General features: G+C 33.5%; 1 protein-coding gene and 1 long non-coding RNA gene across 3 annotated transcripts; both read right to left on the bottom strand.

Moving 5' to 3' along the window:
* Positions 1-731: 731 nt before the first annotated feature.
* LOC149899454 (proclotting enzyme) lies at positions 732-15,651 on the bottom strand. Of its 2 annotated transcripts, none has more exons than XM_090113580.1 (7): positions 15,329-15,651; positions 5,169-5,226; positions 3,914-4,903; positions 3,567-3,759; positions 2,700-2,860; positions 1,949-2,205; positions 732-1,249 (listed from the first exon to the last, which is right to left on the bottom strand). In XM_090113580.1, exons 3-7 carry the CDS (start codon positions 4,746-4,748, stop codon positions 1,094-1,096), a joined length of 1,602 nt encoding a protein of 533 aa, XP_089969706.1. In that variant the 5' UTR covers positions 4,749-4,903; positions 5,169-5,226; positions 15,329-15,651; the 3' UTR covers positions 732-1,093. The 2 variants fall into 2 exon arrangements, with proteins under 2 accessions (XP_089969706.1, XP_089969705.1); XM_090113579.1 differs by having other exon boundaries at positions 5,173-5,226.
* On the bottom strand, positions 7,132-8,645 carry LOC149899455 (uncharacterized). The gene is made up of 2 exons (XR_016457912.1): positions 7,886-8,645; positions 7,132-7,811 (listed from the first exon to the last, which is right to left on the bottom strand). It is a non-coding gene; the product is annotated as an uncharacterized LOC149899455 (long non-coding RNA).
* Positions 15,652-21,834: the final 6,183 nt, after the last annotated feature.

Raw genomic sequence — 21,834 nt, 5'->3', positions numbered from 1 at the left:
GATCCGGGAGCCAACCATGGCCTGCCATTGGTGCCCAAGCGAGGAGGATACAGCGGACCACACGCTGAGTGTGTGTCCTGCGTGGTCCGTGGCTAGACAGCGACTGGTCGCTGCTGTGGGGCCGGATCTCTCGCTCCCGTCCTTGGTTCGCGCCATGGTTGGAGGCTCCAGGTCCTGGCGTGCGGTGGTCGCCTTCTGTGAGGAGGTGATGGTGCGAAAAGAGGAGGCGGAGCGGGTTCGTGAGGGGAACCCTCTCGCGGACCCGATGCGACGCCGGCGACCCTTTAGGCGCCGACGCCGAGTCGCGGTCGCTAGCGATCGCGACCTGCCTCCCTAGCGAAGGGCTCTGGACGATGGACCGGGGACATGCTCCATCGTCCGGGGCAGTGAGGTGACATGAGACGTGTTCCGCTCATGCCGCCTCGCAGAGGAAGGAGGAGGCGCGCACGCGCGCAGCCGTAGGTGGTAACGGAGGTGGGCCCGTAACCGGGCGTCCGCTGCCAGGGTCGTGGACGATTTCTAAGAGTACCCGCGGCCCCGGCTAACTGCGCGGCTCGACGGAACACAGTGGGGTTTTAGTCGGTAAGAATCCGACATAACCCTTGGCTCCATCCCCGGGGGCCGTGGGTATCTTTCGAAGATTTCCCCACTATAAAAAAAAAAAAAAAAAAAAAAGGGTACAGAAGGAGTGGACTGTGGAGGTAGCGGTAGGTATCAAAAAGAAACAATAATTTAATATCACAATTTTTTATTCGATCAAATTTACAAATATAGATTACACCGTAAAGAAATAATTCTAATTCTTAGATTTTCAGTTACTATCGTCATAGCTGATGACTGTAAGAAGGTAATAAATTGAAACATAGATTAGTTAAATAAATTAAATATCAGCCTAAAATATGTATTAAATTTCTTAATTTATGACTTCTGGGTGAATATTATTAGATCTAATCATCTAAACTTATTGATTATAGCGGACTGTTTCTTATTCCTAAATTCTATAAATTATTATCCTTATATTAAAAAGCTTCCACATGAGAAAAAAAGAAAATAAAGTGCATATAATTTAAAGTTTAGTGTTTAAATTAAATTTTTATGTTAAGTTCTGTTGCAGCCAGCTGAGGTAGTGTGTCACACGCGTGTAAACGCCGGGGTATCCGGGCTCGCCGCACTTGTTTCCGAACGAAACAACGCCGATTTGAGTCCAGCGACCATTTGCTTGCAACATTAGCGGGCCGCCCGAGTCTCCCTGTGAAAATAGTAAAAGTAAATTAGAAAATTTAGCACAAAAACTAAATCTCTGCCTATATTGTCTTGTCTATATCTTCAAAAATTTTATATCGCTACTAACGCTAATAATTATAAATCTACTGTTTAGGCAATGCTACATACATATACAAACCTAAGTATTTAACACACGGACGGAACTTATTGCACGCCTCATAAGCGAAGCGTTGAGGTGGGTACTACTGTCACTTCGCGCAAAACATCTGATTTTTCAAACTTAAAATGTCTTTATGTATCATACATTGCACTTGTAAGATAATACATACACACACATATTAAGAAAAAACACTATTTTTAACATTCATGATATTTTTGATGTCATTTTTGTTATTTAAACTAGTTAAAAAACAGTTTAAAAAAGTTCTGTCTTGGACGTCCGTGTGTCTGTATGTGCGGAGGATTTTCTTGTTAACACGATAGCGACCGAAATACTTTACTAATCGAGTCTTTTTTTTTCTCTTACGCTTGAGTATGCTCAGGAATAGAACCCTTTCATTTTTCAGGGTCTGATTCGATGTGGTTTAATTGTTATTAAATAAACAAAAATAATAATTAATAAATAATTATTAAAAAAAAATTATGAGGCGTGCACTTTTGGATTTTCCAAATTTATTTATTTCTATTATGTGTACAAAAACATTAAAAAAATCTTCAAACTAACCTGACACGCATCAACCCCACCTCTCGCGTATCCCGCGCACAGAAAAGTATCTGTTATCGGCTGGAAATACGCTCTGTCACATTCCTCATTCCTCCATACTGGTAGTTTAGCCTCTAACTGCTTGGAACTCTCCCCCCCACCGTACCGCGTGGTCCCCCAGCCCACCACGGTGGCTACGGAGCCGTCGAACTGCTTGCGGGCAAGGTCGCCGTACGGGAGGCAGATGGGTATCACGTATTTTGATTTTTGGACGTTTTCTGTGAAGAGTGGGATTATGTAAGTTCTTTGTAAGTCAGAAGCAATGCATGTAAAGAACATAAATATATACATTATAAAGAGTTCAAGAATTTTAAATAATTTGGCAAAGTGCGCATGGCAAAGTGCGCATAAAATGGCTTATTTAAAAAAAATGTTTAAATTCTTCATGTAGGGAAAATTCTAAGGGAAAATAATTTTAAATTTCAAGTGTCTTCTAGTGGCTATGCACTAGCATTAGCGAATTTAGAATACGCAAACCCACTAGGGTTTGCGTATTCTTGTAAATCCTCGTTACAGTGGCAATAGCGAGGTTTTATAAAAAATGTATTCTGTACTGATAAACATTCGGAATGTTCATTTACAAGTTTGACGAAAAGAAAATCGACCAGTGAAATAAAGTTACCATATTTTTAATGAACTACTCTTGTACCAGCTAGTACCCATTATTATATTTTGTTTTGATTATGATTATGATATTATCGAAATAACTAACCAGCCAGAACCAAAACAGCGATATCGTTATAAAAGCCAACCCTCGAGAACTGCTCGTGCGCGCGCACGGCTGTCACCCGCAACGTCACCGGGCGGGAGGGTTCGTCGTCACGTGACAGGTCTACGTCACCGAGACGCACGCTGAATTGGCGGGCGGGGAAACTGAAAATATTAAAAACTAGCTTACCGCCCGCGGCTTCGCCCGCTTTGACTTAAACCTAATAAATTATATACTAAAACCTTCTTCTTGAATCACTCTATCTATTAAAAATAACCGCATCAAAATCCGTTGCGTAGTTTTAAAGATTTAAGCATACAAAGGGACATCGGGACAGAGAAAGCGACTTATTTTATACTATGTAGTGATACAACTTTATTTTGATATGGGAATATTATGTTATATGGAATAGCTGCTAGCTGATCAACGCAACTTCCCTTGCTACCAAATTTTACAACACTTTTCAATTTGTAACGGCAGTTCCTTAGACTTATTTAATTTTATTTAACAAAGAAATATTTTTAAAGCGAAACTTTTATTACATCGTCTCAAACTTTTTGGTCTGTGTAGCGCATGTCGCGTGACGGTCGGCTGCCGAGTAGGTATAAAGCAGTGTTCGGAAAGTTTCACTTTTACCGTGGTTTCATAAAACCACACAACATTTTTTTGAATCTTTATGATATTATGTTATGTACTACCTAAATGTTCTGTAAATGTTCCGTAAGATGAAGAAATAAGAACTTCATCAAGTCTAACTGTTCCTTATTCGTACTGTCTGAACAATACGAACAACTACTAGACTCTATAACAACGACTACTCACTATCAACATCCAAAAAAATGTTTAATTCTAAATCAATTTAATTCTTACGGCCTCTGTTTCGAGTCCCTTGTACAATGAGCGGCTGTGAGCACATGTCGTCGCCCCACCAGAGTGCCTCCACACCAGAACTCTCTCCTCTTGTTCCCGTGGAGGTAGATAGCTGCCATCCACGGCCAGGCGCCAGGTTTGGATTCTGTTCCACCAACTATACGACCTCCTTCGTCTTCGCGTTGACCGCAATCTGGCAAATTAATAATGAAAAAGGTAAATAAAAGCTACGTAAAAAGAAGAAGAGCAGCAGTTTATAATCATTAGGCAGTTTAAAATCATTAAACATAAAATTAATACGTTATAAAAACTATTCGTAAAAAATCATAGTAATAAAAATAGCATACCGTTAACATCCACAATGTTGGAGTAATTAGCGATAATAGGTGGTGCTACTGTGTAAAAAGATGTAGTAGACGGTGGTCGGGAAGTAGTGACCGTAGTTGTTCTAGTCGGTTTCGGCGTAGTTACTTTTGGCGTAGTTGTTTTTGGTTTCTTAGTTGTTAGAACCAAAACAGCTGAAGGTTTTGTCGTTGGTTTCTTAGTTGTCAAAGTTACAGGCCTCTGAGTCGTTACAGGAACCAAGTAAGTAGGTTTACTAGTTGTCGTTAAAACAGGCTTTTCCACCGCTGGCGTTGAAGGCACAACTGCGTCACGTGGACAACACACTCCGGGCACAAATAGGTCTTTGAAACACAATGATTCTCTGAGATTAATAAGGTTTAGCAGTAATTGCGGACAGTTACTCAAGTCTTCACACACGCCATCCTCTCCTTCAGGTGTCGTACACGACTTGGCATCATTCTCATTGTAATTTGCTGTTGCTATTTTTGTTATAGGAGCATCTGGTAGGACTCTAGGTAAAGCTTTCTTAACTATAGGCGCTATTTTGTCAGTAACGTTACGACCTAGAACATTTTTGCTGATCGTGTATAGAGCTTGTGGTAACTGCTGCAGATTGGAATCGGTTTCTGTTCGATCATTATTATCATTGACCACATCGACGAGATAATGTCCAACAGTGTTTATTGCTCCCAGAGTTTCAGATATTCGTGTGAATGCAGAGTCGGAGAGTAATCTTCCATCGTTTGGATTTTGAATACTTTCAGAATGAATTAAATCTACAGATGATCTACCATCATAATATTGAGGGTATTGTTGGTTGTTGGGTACTTGTGACATGAACTGTCTTTCATGGTAATATGCTTGACTATAAGGATTATTTTGGTAATATTGTGTGGAATCTGAAGACCTTTTTCTTGGTACGGAATATTGATCCCAGTGCGTATGCCTTTGTAGATATGGGTTTATTTCATCCGTTATCCGTCTGAAGGGGACTGAAAAATAATTTGAAATTATCATTAGGTACATATATTATGTGCAGTCGGTAGATTGTTCCATTGGAAAGTTTATCGTTATGTATGAACATTGATTTGTTATTGTCTACTATTACGTACCTAAATTTTCCATTTTTTGTAATTTTACATAGACATGATATTATATTATGTCTGGTAAACGAGTAAAGTGGATAATTTATAGCTTTAAAATAAATAAATTAGTGTTGGAATAAAAATATATTTGGAAAGTAAAATTGATGCGTACCTACCCGGGTGGAGAACAGTCTGTTGACATGTTATTTGTGTTGTGAAGATAGAGGTACCTGAAAAAAGAATAAAATGAAGTTAGAAAAGTAATTCCTTACACTATTAACATAGTATAACAATCAGCTCATAAACATTTGCAGAAGTAGAGCCTCTACAAATGAGTTATTAAGGGATAAGGAATGGATTGACGACGGGGAAAAAATAAATAGACTGAGAAGGGTAAAGAAAAGGGCCTTACATAATATTGTAAATTTTAATTTATTTTACATGCATATGAATTATAATATAGCTTTTATCGTACTTTTGTAACTGATGATGGCATAATTCAGGAGTTGGATATACATAAGTATTCGGAACCCAAGGTCTAAAATAACGAAATCATAGAGTAAAGTAATATATAAAAGGATACTATACAGATTTAAACAATTAATGATTGTTTAACTGACAAATGGAGTAAACACGTTCCATTTAACGGCAAACATGTGAAAGTTTCGACCATTGTTACACGGCACTTACGTCTTGCGTAATTTGAAACGTTAAAATTTTCTTCTTATTGTTAATAATGACTCTGTGACCAAGTGGTTATATATTTAGAAAATATACATATTTTATTATTTTTGAATCGCTATTGAAACGTTGTATTAGGTAGAGTTAAAGTTCATAACTTTTTGGGATAAAAACAATTTTATCAAATTAAATTTATTATATTATCAATTAGTAGGTATTGATGGCAGAAATAATCCGAGTATTGCTGTTTGATATGCAATGCGGTAAAATTAAATCAAGAGAAATACTAATGCGTACTAATTCGTCTAAATAAAACAAACAACTTAAACTGATGTCTTTAGTGCTCAGGGAAAACACGTATTGAATAACGATTTATGAAAAATAATTGCGCGTGCCGGACCATCAGAAATGGGTCTATTTCATAATCTGTGACCTCGGGAAAATACGCATACACATAATATATTTTGTATGCAATTCGCGTCCTACTTGCATGCGTAATATTGGTAACTCCATTCATGAGTAACCGTTGTGTAAATATACAAAATTTATTGTGCCTACGTGATTCTGCAGTACTGGTTTAAATGGTCATAATATATGAATCCAGATGAAAAAAATTTTTTAACAAAGATGCATAATATAGATGCATAATATAATAAAAGATGAAAGTAAAAGTAGGTACTTAAGACGATACACAAAAAAAAATCCACTGCTTGGCGGGCGGAGTCTAATAGCTCGCTATCGCGAACGCCGGTGTGCGCGAAGTCATTCTTGCAAACTCGCCGCGCTGCCGCTGGCCGACTCGGGACAAACATGTATGGAGTCGTCATACAGTTATAATATTGTTATACATTTATTCAATTGTTGATTTATTGGTTTTATTTTCTTGCTTATAAACAAATAATCTTCTTTCCAACAACTACTTAGACATTATTAATAATTATTATTATTTCGTAATGTTTACTTTATTACAAAATAATACAGGTTATAAATAATCTTTAAAATAACAAAAAATATTGTTACTCTGAAAAAATGAAATGGTACTCAATAACGCGGACTACTGAATTGATTTAGATAGAATTTGATGCTGACGTAGATATTACATCATGCCCAGAAATGAAAGGTACTATTTCTGAAAGAAGTTATAAACCCTAATTCTTCTCAGTCAAAGTCAAGAGTGGAAGATATCACTAATACAGTAAAACTGATGCGAAACTTTGGATGTTAATTTGTATATTTTTTTGTTAGTTGTTACTTAATCACGTCAAGACTACATTACCAATTTTGATAAAATATAGCTAATTGCCTGGATTTACAAATAGGATACTTTTTATCCGAACTGAACACTTCTGTGGGATAAAACAGGATTCACGATATAACCTAATTCCACGCGGGCAAAGCCGCGGTTGGAATGATATTTTTTTAAATAAAAAAATTGTTTAAAAAAAAACACAAAATATATTGACGCATGTATTTATTTTTTGCACTCTATTATAATTGTAATTATTCATTACAAATAATCAAAATAAAATAGCCAGAACAAAGTTAGGCCCTGGTAGGGTAGGTAGGCAGGTACAGCAATGTGAGACGAACACTGGCTTATTTATACCAATAATAATGTATTATATTATAAACATTAAATTAAGTTTACTTTCTAACAACAAAAATACATAATATTAGCTAATGTGAAAGCGAATCAACCAATCATCCCACAAAAATGAAATGTGCACACAAATATTCATCCAAATCGGTTCATGTCATTAGGAGGAGTGACTGCAGCGCCATCTTCCGGGCCCAATTGTGTTTCCAGATCACCCAGGAACTCAATTTAATATACTTACACAAAATTTTTCGAAATGAAAACTCACATTACTATGTAAATATGAATATAAACCTGTTTTATTACTAAGCAATTTCCCGCACAGGTGTAGTAAGTATAAATGAAATAAATATCAACATCAAATTCTTTATACAACATACTTATCTACCACCTTCTAAGAAATGTAATTCTTGAAATTATTTCGTATTTTTTTTAAATATAATACTACTCCAATGAGCTCCTGTTCCATATTATGTCCGCCATACTTCCACTAAGTTCACCATGATTTTTTATTTCTTTGCACTTTGTTGCTTTTTGCTAAAAATGGAATCATGCGATAAAACCAGTAAAACGTTGATAACATACATTTTTGACTGAATAAAGGTACTTACGAAGGAGTGGGTTCACATTGTGAACAATCAGTGGGTTTATTTTCCTTCTGGATTCCGGATTTCTGAAAAGATTATCTATGCTATAAATGAAAATATCTTACACATTCGTTATGTACTTAAAACAGGGGTACATATCAAACATCGTCTATAATACAATTATCATCAAATTTAAAATAAAACCAACTTACTTCATTAATTTGTTCCAATTGTAAGCATTCTTTTTCCTCCAACCTTTATGTTTCTTCTTCTTATTTTCTTTATTGTCCCCATTTGTCTCATTTTGTCGTATCGTGTTGTCACCCTTTTTTACGATTGCGCGAGCGACACAAGTTCCCCGTGTGACGGCCGTAGCGGGAATGACTCGTGCAGCGATCGGGGTAGGAAGGTACAGGGCGGCTCTCGCTATATTGGCTGGTCGCGCGCTAATTTCAAGTATTTCTTGTTTATTTCAAAACCATCGCATATTTCAAAATTCTAAATCGGTAGACGTATAGGTTGTATATTTTATAGTTAATATCCAAAAAGTCGTAACTTTACGTTTGTTATTTTGAAGATGCCAGAGATTATAAAAAAATAACAATGAGAACTTTGTATTTTTTTTCTATCGAGAAAATATCATGGAATCATGTTTCTAAAACGGTAGACGTATTGTGTTACTATTGAACTTTCTTGTCAAGAATTTTCATCACGACAACTTTAATAATATAAAAATTACGAAGGTTTAAAAAGGGCCGTAAATGTTAGAAAAATTAATTCATCACCTTAATAGGAAATCTTCCCAAAATTAGGAATTATTCTTATATTGGCCCGTAAAATATCAGAATTTGTATTGTACATATAAAAAATTGTTTGTATATCTTCCGCTATATCTTATGCCATAACGTTTAAATAACACTTTCGTTAGATTAACCGTCTATTATAGTTAGTAGCATAATAAAATTTTAGCGTACAAAAACACATTTCAAGCCATTTTTTATTGAAGTACATAGAACTAAATATGCTGCGTTCCTGTACGCAAGAAAATATTTCAGGAAATAGTTTTGGGAACAAGGAATAATAACATATAATGCTTTAAAAATGCTTTTGTTTTATTTTGTTTAATGGACTTCAAATATGGGGTTTGGTCCGTAGTGACTAAGCCTTAATTACAGCAAAGGTTTTGTTCTTATAGTATGCAGATTTCTCTTTTATTAAGCATTTAAGTGAAACTTAATGGATATATCTGATTGAGCAAAGTACAATGCATCATACATTATGTATTTTATAAGCTTTCGTTTATATTTTGCCTAGTGACTACTCATTGGAACGGTACATTGTTGTGAAGTTGTGATCTATGTAAAATTAGCTTTTTCGAAAGCATAACTTTCAGTGGATTTTTTTTTGGCAGAGTTTGAGAGACACCCCGATAATCGTAATTAATTATTATTGTTAAATTACGTTTTTTTTTAAATAAGTAAATTTTTACCGAGCTAGTGGCTAAATGTTATACAATTTAATGAATGTTTAAAAATTATTCATATTCAACTGAACAGAACAATCCAGAGAAAAACCTATAGCAAAATTAGAAATTTCTCTCTGAATATTGATCCTAGTCAATAAATGTAATGTTATTTTCCTTTAGACATTCTATTAGCCTAGTTTTTATATTGGTTTAGATCACTCGGCTACCCAGGTCTCTGCAAATCGAATCTCTTTTGTTCTTTCTGTTATATAATATCTGTCTATGGATTTCGTAGTATCACAGATAATATAAAATTAATTAAGTAATTATTATAGATACATAACGATTACGTGTAATCTGTGCTATATTATTGTCACTTTGTTTTAATATTATTTTCAATGTGTAAATCGATATTATTATAATAGTTGATAGAAATTGGAAAACTTATACTGGATTTGTTCTGCGATTATGGCAAGATTTTCTTGAATTTTCTTTATGGTATTTTATTATACTACTTTACAAAATTAAGTTACAAATAAATTGTCAATGAGTGTCGTTTAAACGCCACGTGCTGATCGTCGCTTGTCAACCGTTCGTGTCTAAACAGCCTTATCCCCTGACTCATTGACCGCCATAAGTGAAAGTGTGTGATGTCACTGCGTTCTAGCGTACCTACTAATCTGCGAATCTTGGATGTCGTTAGATAAGCGAAATGGTTTAGAAACTAAGTAGGTCGTTCGGCTCCTTGTTGTTATTAGCTTAGGCGGGCGATACACGATCTCAAATATAGAGTCCTTTCTTTGTAATTCAGTTCTTTAGTTGCAAGGACCTTATTGGTTTCATTCTAATTATTGAGGAAGGACGCACATCTTTCCATTAACATTTGGCCAGCGTTGTGGGTAATGGCCCAAACTTCCATAGGGGACCCGAAAATAGAGCCTGTTTGTTAGGATTAGTTATTATTATCTATTGTTATGATTCTGCAAGATTCAAAGTGCAATATTTCAAATACGAATTTGAAAAATGTTGTATCAATTCAAATTAGATTACTACTACAAAGTACAAACTTACATTGTTTAAGAATTGTGACTTTAATCAATATGTATAAATAAGTGACATGATTTTTTGTATAAAAACTGTTTAAGAATTTGCAGTTTGTGTATTGATAGTAGAGACTAGAGAGAGTATTATAATGTATAAATAAAGTCCTCATTACTCTGTGTAGAACGGAGTAAAATCGATAAGTGATACGAAATGCATCTGCATACTTTATTACACTCAGTTATGAAACATCAATTACGTAAAATATTCTTGGGATTTACACGTCATGGTATACATATTATGTAGTACATCGAATAACTTTTAGTGCTTTTTAATTCCTGGAAAATTTAAAGTTAGTTATGAAAATAACGGAAGATTATTGAAAATTGCTTCAAAAATAAAATTAATGTCAATTTAGTTTTCGCATTGAAAACTAAATTAACATTTATTTTATAATCAGCTAAAATTTTATTCAATTTAAAAATAAAAAAAAGTTTTTCAGTCATTGGATTAGAATAATATGGGATGGGAAATGGGATGGACCTAAGGATGGACGTCGCGTCGTCTTGTCACTAAAATCCTTAAATAAATAGAGTAAAAAAATATCATTTATAAATTTAATTTATTGGTCTTTATAGATCATTAATATAACATTTAATCGGTCACAAAGATTGACTACAGGATAAGAATTAATTCTTCCATTTACAAAATTTGGACGTCAAAATAAACATAACTCAATGGTTAAATCACAAGAATGCTCTTACACAATATATTTCAGGAACTTACTCGGTATTGTGTTTATGTTAATCGAATCTTACATAACTGAGACAATGTTAACGGATGTGGCATAACTTTTCTTCAATCCGGTTCAATATAATGACACAGTCATTTTAGTGCGTATAAGAGTAACCTTAGAATTATTATAAGAAAGTGCACTAAAAGTTTGCTTATTACCTATTTAATTTTTACAATTTGAAATTGATTTCCACAGTTATTGTGAAATGTAGAGCTAGAGCTTCTCAAGTAAATGTAATTATTGTGATGATTAAACATTTATTTAAGTAGAAATCTGTTATTTATAAATTGACATGAAGTTTTTTTATAAGATAAGAATTTTATTGTTCTAAATTATCGCTTGGTTTTGAGATCAAAACATTAACATTATATAAAATCTTAATCTAATGATAACGTACATATTTACATAATATTTTATACATGTTAAAAATAAGCATAAAATAATACCATTACAGAAGGTTCAATAACACCGCGTAAGTGAACCAAAAATTACGAACACGAAAGTCACACTTAAATTATGAATATGCAAAGAAAATAAATAAACTCCCTGTACCGTACGCTGCAATAATTTCGAAACACCAAATTCTCACCAGGTGATTTTAAACCGGCTTGATCATTTCTTTTGTTCCCTTTTCGAGTCAACGAACCTGGCCTAAATTTTAAGCTTAATTTGAGGAATCGAGTAACTTTACGAAGGCTTCAGTAATGAAGACTGCATTACTTTTGCACAGTTAGTTGATAATAAACTACGTAATCCATATTGGTATTTGGTACTGTATTTTCGCTAATTGGAATCATAAGGTTTTGATAAAACGGGACTCTGAAGGCAAAAAATGCCCTTAATTATGCCCGGCGAGAAACATATTGTAATACAACTTCTTCTAGATAAATTCATCTGCTGTTTTTATATTTCATACAGGATTTGTTTATGAAGGAAATTATAGGGTATTAACATGGACGTATAAAAAAAGACGGACGCCGTATTACGAACAAACAACGTGAAGCCACCATAGTAAGCTAGCGATCGTGTAAAGACAATAAACACGCACACACTCTCACCATAGTAAGCTAGTCGGCCGCCATTACGTCGTGAACTACCGACTGATTAACTGCGTCACTGTTTCACAAAAAATATTTAAAATGCCGTCTTGCGTGGTTAAATGGTGTCGCAACAGTACAATTTTAAATAACAAAACACAAGGGATTACATTCCACAGGGAAGCAAGTTATTTCTTTTATGTTTTAATGACAAAATTATTACGGCAAAATTTATAGAAAAAAATACAGCCGCCATTGTCATCAGGACAGCAGCTGTTGCCATGGCAACATGGCACACACACATGGATGTTTCGCCGCCATTACTAGGCTTCACTCAATGTTTAGGCGATATACCGTCCGTCTTTTTTTATACGTCCATGGGTATTAAATATTAATTAACAAAATTGACCATTGTAGTTTGTGTAATTATTTTATTGACAGTTTTAGAAATACACATCGTAAGCAATGTAGAGGTAGGTCACAATGTTGTCATTGGGGTTTTACGTGATTTTCTTTAGTATACGGGTGATATAGTGAAATTAATTACGAAATAATAAATGACAATTATTACTGGATTTTCTTCTACTCTTATGAAAGAATGAACAGAGAAAGGAGCTTTGCTTTTTCAATTTTAATAAACCGCGAAAAGTGTAGAAACAAGGTTGTTAAAACTTTTCTTCGTTCAAACAATAATACTTTTGAATATGTTACTCAATCTATTGATTAAAGGATATACAGGAAATTAAGTACACTGGCGTAGATCAGAAAATATTTGTTCGTTCTGAAATCCTGCATTGTCTTTAAATCTAATAATACATTTGTCAAATTATAAGATGCATATTAAACACAATAATAATTATCGATGAATTATTTATGAGAACGCATCTCAAATTGTTGATCAATAAATCTAATAGCTCGCCTTTAATTGTTATACACGACATAATCGAACCGGTCAGTGACTCACTTTCAGGGTTGCCAATGTAGAATTATTTTTTTAGGAATTACATATATTTATTTTTATGCTATTTACTGTATACAAAGGTTAAGGACAGTAAGCTCTTTTTAGAATTTATGAATATCTTATAAGTAAAAAAATCTGCACGATGTACCTATACAAGAATAACATGTGTTTGAGGCAATTAAAAATTAAAAACATTTAATTTGTGTTTTCTTTGGAAATTTTAAACTTATGATTTTTTTAAGAAAGGTCACATTCTATGTTGAAATATAAATGTTGAATTTTTATAATACCAAAGTATCTGGTTACTAAAACGACGTTTTATTAGGTATCAGAATTTAAGAAAAGTAATGTTCGAGAACCCTGTTTGACTAGCCAATTTGCTACTAAATCTTGCAAGTGACATAATGTGTTGAGTCGATCACGCGAGGTAAGTTACGTTTTGCGGGTCAGCGTTTGGATGGGTTTTATTTATTGCCTATTAATTTTATAGTCTATAGATATTTTATTGCATTATTTATTTTTATTAGTATATATATTAGTATACATTACCTATGGGTAATGAATATTTTAATGAATACTATATTTCAATATCATACTGTCTTAAATGTATGAAGGTTTTTTCATTTTTGAATTCAAAAATTTGGTTTTAATTATGTATAAGTAGGTGGGTACCTAGTACCTACCTAGTCAATAATCATTACTTAAAAAGTTTTTTCTTAGAATTTAATTCTGTATAGTTCTTTTGTCGAGGTTTGAATTTTTTCTGTTAAATATATCTTAGTTATATTTTAGTTTTAGTCAGTACCGCATTGGGTTAATCCTGTAAATGTAATTGATATGTGTGTGAATAAATAAATAAATAAAAATAAAATAAATAAATAAATAAATAAATATCGTGACAATATAAATACTTTGGCCTAGTCATCAATCCTAAAAAGTCTTGTGTAGAAATTTTCTATAATAGAATTAGTTACATAAAAACTGGAGCTCTCACTAAATTAGGCTTTCTTCTTATTTGGCAACGAATTTGGACGAAAAGTAGGTGTAACTTTCACTGCAGTGTTTAATTACAAAAATGGCCAAATGGACAATGAGCCAAGTTATTTCGTAACGAAGGAAAGTTATACCTATCTATGGACCTATTTAGTAAAACTACTTTTTTAACTAACTTAACCAACTTTAAGAAAAGAGGAAGTTCTAAGTTTCTTTGAATAGATATTTATTTATTCAAAGAAAGAAGAATGAAGAATTACGTGTTCTAAATTTTTTCGGTAGTTGATGTTAACAAAGTAAGGGCATGTAATGTTAAGAAGAAAAAAATACAAAATATTTCCTACTACTTAATTTAAAAATAGACAATCTTATATGATGTAGCGCTATTGGGTTTCTTATTAATAATACAAACAAGAAATTCGTATGTTTATCACGCAATTACAGAATATTTTTAGACGCTTAATTGGCACACTTTTTTGTTACTTAACTGTTAAAATAAAATGATAGACATAAATATTTTTCAGTTCAGGTGAAGTCAAAGCAATCTATTGTGTTCTTTATAAGGTAGTTAAAAGGCATAAAAGGTTAAAAAAAAAATTATCAAAGAGAAGACTTTGTAGCGGTATGTTATCTTAACTTCTGCTATGAACATACGTAAAGACAATTTTAAAATTATCTAGAGATTTTTATATTGTTTTGTTTTAATATGTGGGTTCTTATAATAAGACGTAAAAAATGCACTAAAACCACTATGCAATACATACAACAGGTTTTTTATAATACAGAAAATAAATTAATAATACCAAATATTAAACCATCAATATGTTATTCAAAGCTATAATATTACTTGAATAATTTACGTATTTTATCATAAGATATTATAATTATAATTACATAAGTAATGAAATTATGCATAAGTATTATGTATGCAGTATATGCTCATCCAAAATTGCGGAGATTTAAATTATGCTTGATCATAAAAAGTTCTTAAGTTTACTCAAGTTTTATTTGCACGCTTGTTTGCGTGCCTTGTTTTCTTTGGAGTTAAAAATTTCCTCGTACTTGGTCTGTGACAAAAATATTTTTCATTTTAAGGTTTCTGGTAACATAAAAGTAATTTAGGAATTCATGTTTACGTATACCATAAATTACAGATGCGACAAAATCAACTTACCAAAAACAATAAAAAAAATTATATCTATGGCACGGCACTTCCCTAAACGCACAATGTCCGCCATAACGTCTGATCTAATGTTTACGTCACTACACTTTCACTACGAACGTTTGTAACATCGTATAATCACTTATGAAACGGGGGCTCTGCACTCACAGCCAAGTTCAACGCCACGACCAGAAGAAATATTAAAAAAAAAGTTATGTCAAAAATGCACCGTGTGGTTTTGGAGGGAATGTTGAAATGTCAGATGGAATTTTTTTGAATTTGAAAAAAACGTGTTTCGCGCTCACTTTCATGGCGCGTTATGCGGCGCGCGCGTTTTGGTTCTTGCTTTTACTTTCAAACAATCAGAGGGGAGCGCATCAAATCTTTGATGGTGATGATATTCAGATTTAAAAGGGCCATTTCTATGATTCATTGCATCGTGGTTTGGACCATCCGTAAGTGCATAATACGTCCCAGATTGGGAGTCTGCGTTATGAAATACGATAACACGAATTCACATCCTTGGTACAGGCTGGTAAAGAATCAAATTGTTTTGTTAAAATGTTTGTCTCATGGAAATTTAAATTGGTTCACTTATCGTTATGTTCCGCCAGTAGGCCAAGCATTATTAGTTAGGTACTCACTCAGCTCTACATAATTATCTATTGGTGAATGTCATCATAATTTTCCAAAATAATAGAAAATAAGCTATTGCAAGTTTGATGAATCTCCACGGAAGACTCTCTCTTAACGGCTTAAGCCTTGCAAATATCTACATCTACTCCAAAAAGTTAACATATTCCATTCATTAGTTCAACTGGTAAATTGAATTGGTAAAATGAATTATTTATTCATGTATGGATACGCCCGTGCCAAACCATTCATGGGAATCAATTCATCCATATAAGGCAAATGCTCTTTCATTCTACAACTGTTTTAAATGAACGGATACTATTCATAAAAGACAGATAACATTACTATTCTAGAACTTCAAGCTTACTAGCGCCATCTAATTCAAATTCAAATAAAGCGTATACACATGTATCAAACATATAACTGCTAAAAATGATTTTCTCTACTCTATTATATTGTCTAGTAGTAGATGAATTTGATATTTTTGGTTTTATGGCATTCAAATGCTTTATAAACAACTGCTAAAAATGATATGCACATACATCGATAAATACACAGTTTGTTAAATATAAATTTCTCTACTATTTTATATATAATAAAAGTCGAACCCACAACCTTTTTTTTATAGTGGGGAAATCTTCTAAAGATACCCACGGCCCCCGGGGAAGGAGCCGTGGGTTATGTCGGATTCTTACCGACTAAAACCCCACTGTGTTCCGTCGAGCCGCTTTATTGATGGGGCCGCGGGTATTTGTTAGAATTCTTCCGAACCCACAACCTAAGCTACCGCATTCATAATACAATCCGTAACCACCATGCTAATCATGTCTGTTCCTTCTTTCTTTAACTCTAAAATTACTGAACAGATTGCAATTAAGTACGAATTTTTAAAAATACCTTCTAGAAGGAAGCTTATCTTTTCTTATTTTGCAATTAATTCTTCTTAAAACCAAAGGAAAATATCAAAATATAAACATGACAATATTTACGCGTAAAACCCACATCTCGCAACTCTACCATTTGTGGAACTGTTGCAAAACATAAGGTCCGGCATGATGACACTGAAGTTTCTATTTTGTTTTTATTATCTGCCTAACTAACTCTTTCTTAATTTCAATATATGGAATGTTTTTAATGGCGTTCTGTTGCTTCACTTGCATTCAATAGAAATATACATAATTATAAATTAATATATCGATTCTACGTTGTACAAGTATTATTTTCGTAACAAAAAAAAAACAGATATTATCCGAGATTCCATCTGTCTATATAGACAAATTCCATCCATTCCATCCATTCCATCTGTCTATATTTAGTAAAATTCATTTATTAAGGGACGTTTTAGACCCGACAACTTCTTAAAAAAATATTTATGTATTTTATAATATTACTATGATAATATAGGGTTGGATACGAAGCTTAACTAACCTCTATCTTTCTGCTATCAGTTTTCCTTACATAGGCACCTAAATAGCTAATTGTTAAATACAGTATAGATACTAACTACACATCTATGATAAACATAATACTGTTTTTATAGTGCTTTATCTACCATCTATATTCTAGTTAGAGGACAGAAATGACGTATATTGCCCTCACAACCCTTTAGTTTGGCAATATTGCCGAATTGCACCTTCTACGTGGTTACGATTCGACTAAAACTAAGATCCAAAAATAAAAACACAACATGCATATTTGAAAATCTTGTGTGAAATATACATTAAAGGATGGTCTTAAAATGAAAATTTTACCTATCCTAAGTATATAATATATGGAAATTTTAGCACATTAAGATTTCAACCATGACTGTCAAACTCTTCATCCAATAAAAGGCTTATATTGACCTAAATTCCTTTATGCACACAATATAGGAAGGGAAGACGATTGATAGTCGATAACACCCATCCTGTCTTTTGTACCAACTTTATTGAAGTGCCTTTTCACCTGCCTTTTCTGGGTGATCTGGGTCATACTTTACATAAATGGAAAAATATTAGTATTATAGAGGCTTCAGCTGAGCTTTATCGCTTAAAGTCGCTTTACTCTCCTATGCTTTTGACTCCAATCATATATAGATTTCTGGATAAGCTATCATTAGAATCGATGTTATAAACTGTAGGTTCAAGTATCAAATTATTTGATACTAAAATTTGATATAAAATAAAAAAAATAAAAATATTATAAGCCTGAAGAGTTTGTTTGTTTGTTTGAACACGCAATCTCAAGAACTACTGGTCTGATTTAAAAAATTCTTTCAGTGTTGAATAGCCCATCTATCGAGGAAGGCTATAGGCTATATATCATCATACTAAGACCAACAGAAGCGGAGCCACGCGGGTGAAACTGCGGAGCGTAGCTAGTCTGTTATAAAAATAAGTGATATCTATTACCTTCCCTATTTCTAAATCTTTGTACAAAAACATCATACATAATTTAAAATCAGGTAAGATGTGTGTTTTATCTTTTGGTTCAAATTGATGTGGTACATTTGTGTGATAAAAATGTTCTGCAATTTATATGTGCGCGCCTCCCATATTATTCAAAGCAAACGTCGTTTAACGCAAGATATATATTATTATTATGTAGGCGTGAATATTTTAGTATTCTGCGTTTAACGTTTATACTAAAGGAAATTACCAAGTGCTGACTGCTGTTTCATTTTGATTAAAAATAGCTATATTTTCATACCACATTTTTAATAATATATGTTTTTGGTAATTATGTATAAGTCACATGTTCAGAACAAATTTTAGAATTTGTATACCAGAGTTAAGTATGTACTTGTTAGTTTTTAAAGACTACATGGTGTTGCAGTTAGTAATCAGATACCTATTTCAGGCTAACTTTTATTACACAAGGTGGTGTATTTATTAATAAAAATGTTATTTGAAAGGTCTTTGCATAACACTTGGAGATGTAAGCACGTAGCATATATTCGTTGTTGAGTAATAAACAATAATCTAACTCCAACGGAAATCTGAAACCAACAAACTCATATTTACTAAAGTACCTACATTAATAAAATAAAATAAATGAAAAAGCCTTTTTATTTCCTTAATTAAATACATAAGTATATAGTTTTACATAGTTTTACATTTATAATGTTCAAGTAGATTATTCTAAGTTAAACAGTAAATACCTACATAGTTTTTTATATTATTTGTTCAAGTAAATTATTCTAAGTTAAACAGTAAATACCTACCACTAGTAGTAGTACTACCTACCTAAAGTACCTACATTACTTGTAAAATAATATTTCTAACATCGCGTTTCATTACAGAGGACGAGGAAACCTAATTAAGGTCCTCTTAGAGAGTACATCCGCTTTGATACAGCTCCGAGTGCAGAGTAATTGAGTTATTTATGTTTCCAGTACCTAGTGCTCCTATGAACATTATATGTAAACAACCTTGTTACAGGGAGACATAATTGAATGTGATTTTAAATTGACGTAGGTTCGTAATATTATGATAGTAAGGCTTGGTTTAAATATAAATCGATATTAGTACGATGTTAGTATTTATTTGATTCTGAAATGAAGTATTCCTTATTATTACAAAACAAATCCTATCCAAAAGTCACCTGGCAGAGATCGCTTAAAAGCGATAAGGCCGCCTATTTAACATGGTATACGTAATATGTTAACTTTTTCTTTTCTTCTTCTGTATGTATTGTGTGTGTTAAATATAGAATTTTGCATTGTATTGTATCGTATTGTATTACGTTAGTTTATTTTTTGACAGGCAGGCAAATATTTCAAACCTAAAAGAGTTTATCCCGATTAAACCAGGACATAAATTAAAATTAAAGCGAATGGGTAGCTTCTTTTAAAAAAGCACCCTCAATACAATACTGTAATATCTGACATTTCAGGTAAAAAGGTTTTATTCAAGTTTGAAATAGAGTTCATATTTCCTGCATTCAGTCACGCATTTGTTCAATAACTCGTGAACTATTTGCCCTTTTCGACAAAAAGAGCTTTCTATTGAAGTTTAAAAAGAAATTTCTATCAAGTTACATTCAAGTTCGATGTTCGCAATCACAACTGGGGCGCTTATGGCTTCTGGAAGTGGTTGAATTTATAAACGAGAAGCGATGTTTTTTGGTTGATTTTAATTATATTTACTTGACCTTAAAAGGATGGATATCTTGTTCTTTCTTTGATAATATTTTAATTATAGAAAATATTTGTTTAATGCCACTTTTCTTTTATCTCGTATTTTACGACAGGAGCGCCGCTAGCTATGAGTTTTAAGTAATAATAGAAATATGTGTAGCACAGTAAAATGTAATAAATAAAATAAATAAATAAATTTAAATTTCAACTCAATTAACAGGAGCGTATGTTGGACAGAGCTAGTCGTCCGCTAAACGGATGAATAAAATAAATTAGTCGTCCGATTACCGGATGAATAAAATAATTTAATCGTCCGATAACATCTATTTATCTATATAGTTAGGTTATCGGGGTTTCTTTAGAGAACTGCCGCACGTATTATAGGTTTTTTGTGGGGGGAGGAGAGGGGGGAGGAGGGCACACGTAGGTATTTGATTTTTTCTTTGCGCGTCGACGGAGCCCCGCTTCGCGGGGCTCCTATTTCTGTGTAGTTTTTTTTTTAAGAAACCTAACCAAACCTAACCTAACGGCTAACCTAACCTAAACTTGATTTTTAAAGTGAAACTTTTATTACATCGTCTCAAACTTTTTGGTCTGTGTAGCGCATGTCGCGTGTATCGCGGCTGCCGAGTAGGTATACCTACTCGGCAGCAGACCGACACGCGACATGCGCTACACAAAGCAGTGTTCGGAACCGTTCGAACAGTTTCACTTTTACCGTGGTTTCATAAAACCACACAACATTTTTTTTTTCGCGCGTCGACGGAGCCCTATTTCTGTATAGTTTTTTTTTTAAGAAACCTAACCTAACCTAACCTAACGGCTAACCTAACCTAAACTTGATTTTTTTTTGCGCGTCGACGGAGCCCCGCTTCGCGGGGCTCCTATTTCTGTGTAGTTTTTTTTTTAAGAAACCTAACCTAACCTAACGGCTAACCTAACCTAAACTTGATTTTTTTTGCGCGTCGACGGAGCCCCGCTTCGCGGGGTTCCTATTTCTGTGTAGTTTTTTTAAGAAACCTAACCTAACCTAACCTAAAGGCTAACCTAACCTAAACCTAACCTAACGAATTGAGGGCGAATATCTCGGCCATTTTTTATTTTAGAGAAAAGTTGTTCCTATAAAACATGCTTATATTAGCGTATTCTTTACGATAAAACAATAATAAAAAGGGGTTATAATGACACCAACTCCATCAAAAATTTTCTAAGTTCTGCGCCCCCTTTGCTTTAGTCCAACCCAACTAGCTTTAGTGTTAAAAGGTTATCTAGTAATCCGAATAATCGGTCGATTAAATTATTTTATTCATCCGGTAATCGGACGATTAAATTATTTTATTCATCCGGTAATCGGACGACTAATTTATTTTATTCATCCGTTTAGCGGACGACTAGACACTTCGATACATGAAACTTGACTTATTTCACCTAATTTTATTTTTTTACTGACAACTGGCAACAACTAATCTATCTAGACTGTGATCTAGACTCTACTAACATAAATCATTTTATATGACAACATTTCCGCTCCCGCCTAAGCTCTACACTTGGGCCACGAAGTCTATTTCCTCGCTTCGACTCGTGTCAAACTTGTCACAAGCGACTGCCCTCGTTTCTCGTGGCTCCACGCGATTCGTTACCACACGATGGGTTTTCCTTGTACTAAAATTGATTTTTAATTGTAGGCTAGGCTTATTAATTTATGAATGCTCTTTGTATTTACTTTATGTTTACTTTTAGTTACCTATATTATTGTGACATAAAATGG

This window comes from Colias eurytheme, chromosome 20 (assembly GCF_061535395.1).
Source record: "Colias eurytheme isolate Ceu_HAF_F1 chromosome 20, ilColEury1 Martin Lab GWU primary, whole genome shotgun sequence".
NCBI classification, from domain to species: domain Eukaryota; kingdom Metazoa; phylum Arthropoda; class Insecta; order Lepidoptera; family Pieridae; genus Colias; species Colias eurytheme.
The sequence above is the reverse complement of the archived record's forward strand: the minus strand, read 5'-3'. Positions and strand labels throughout refer to the sequence as shown.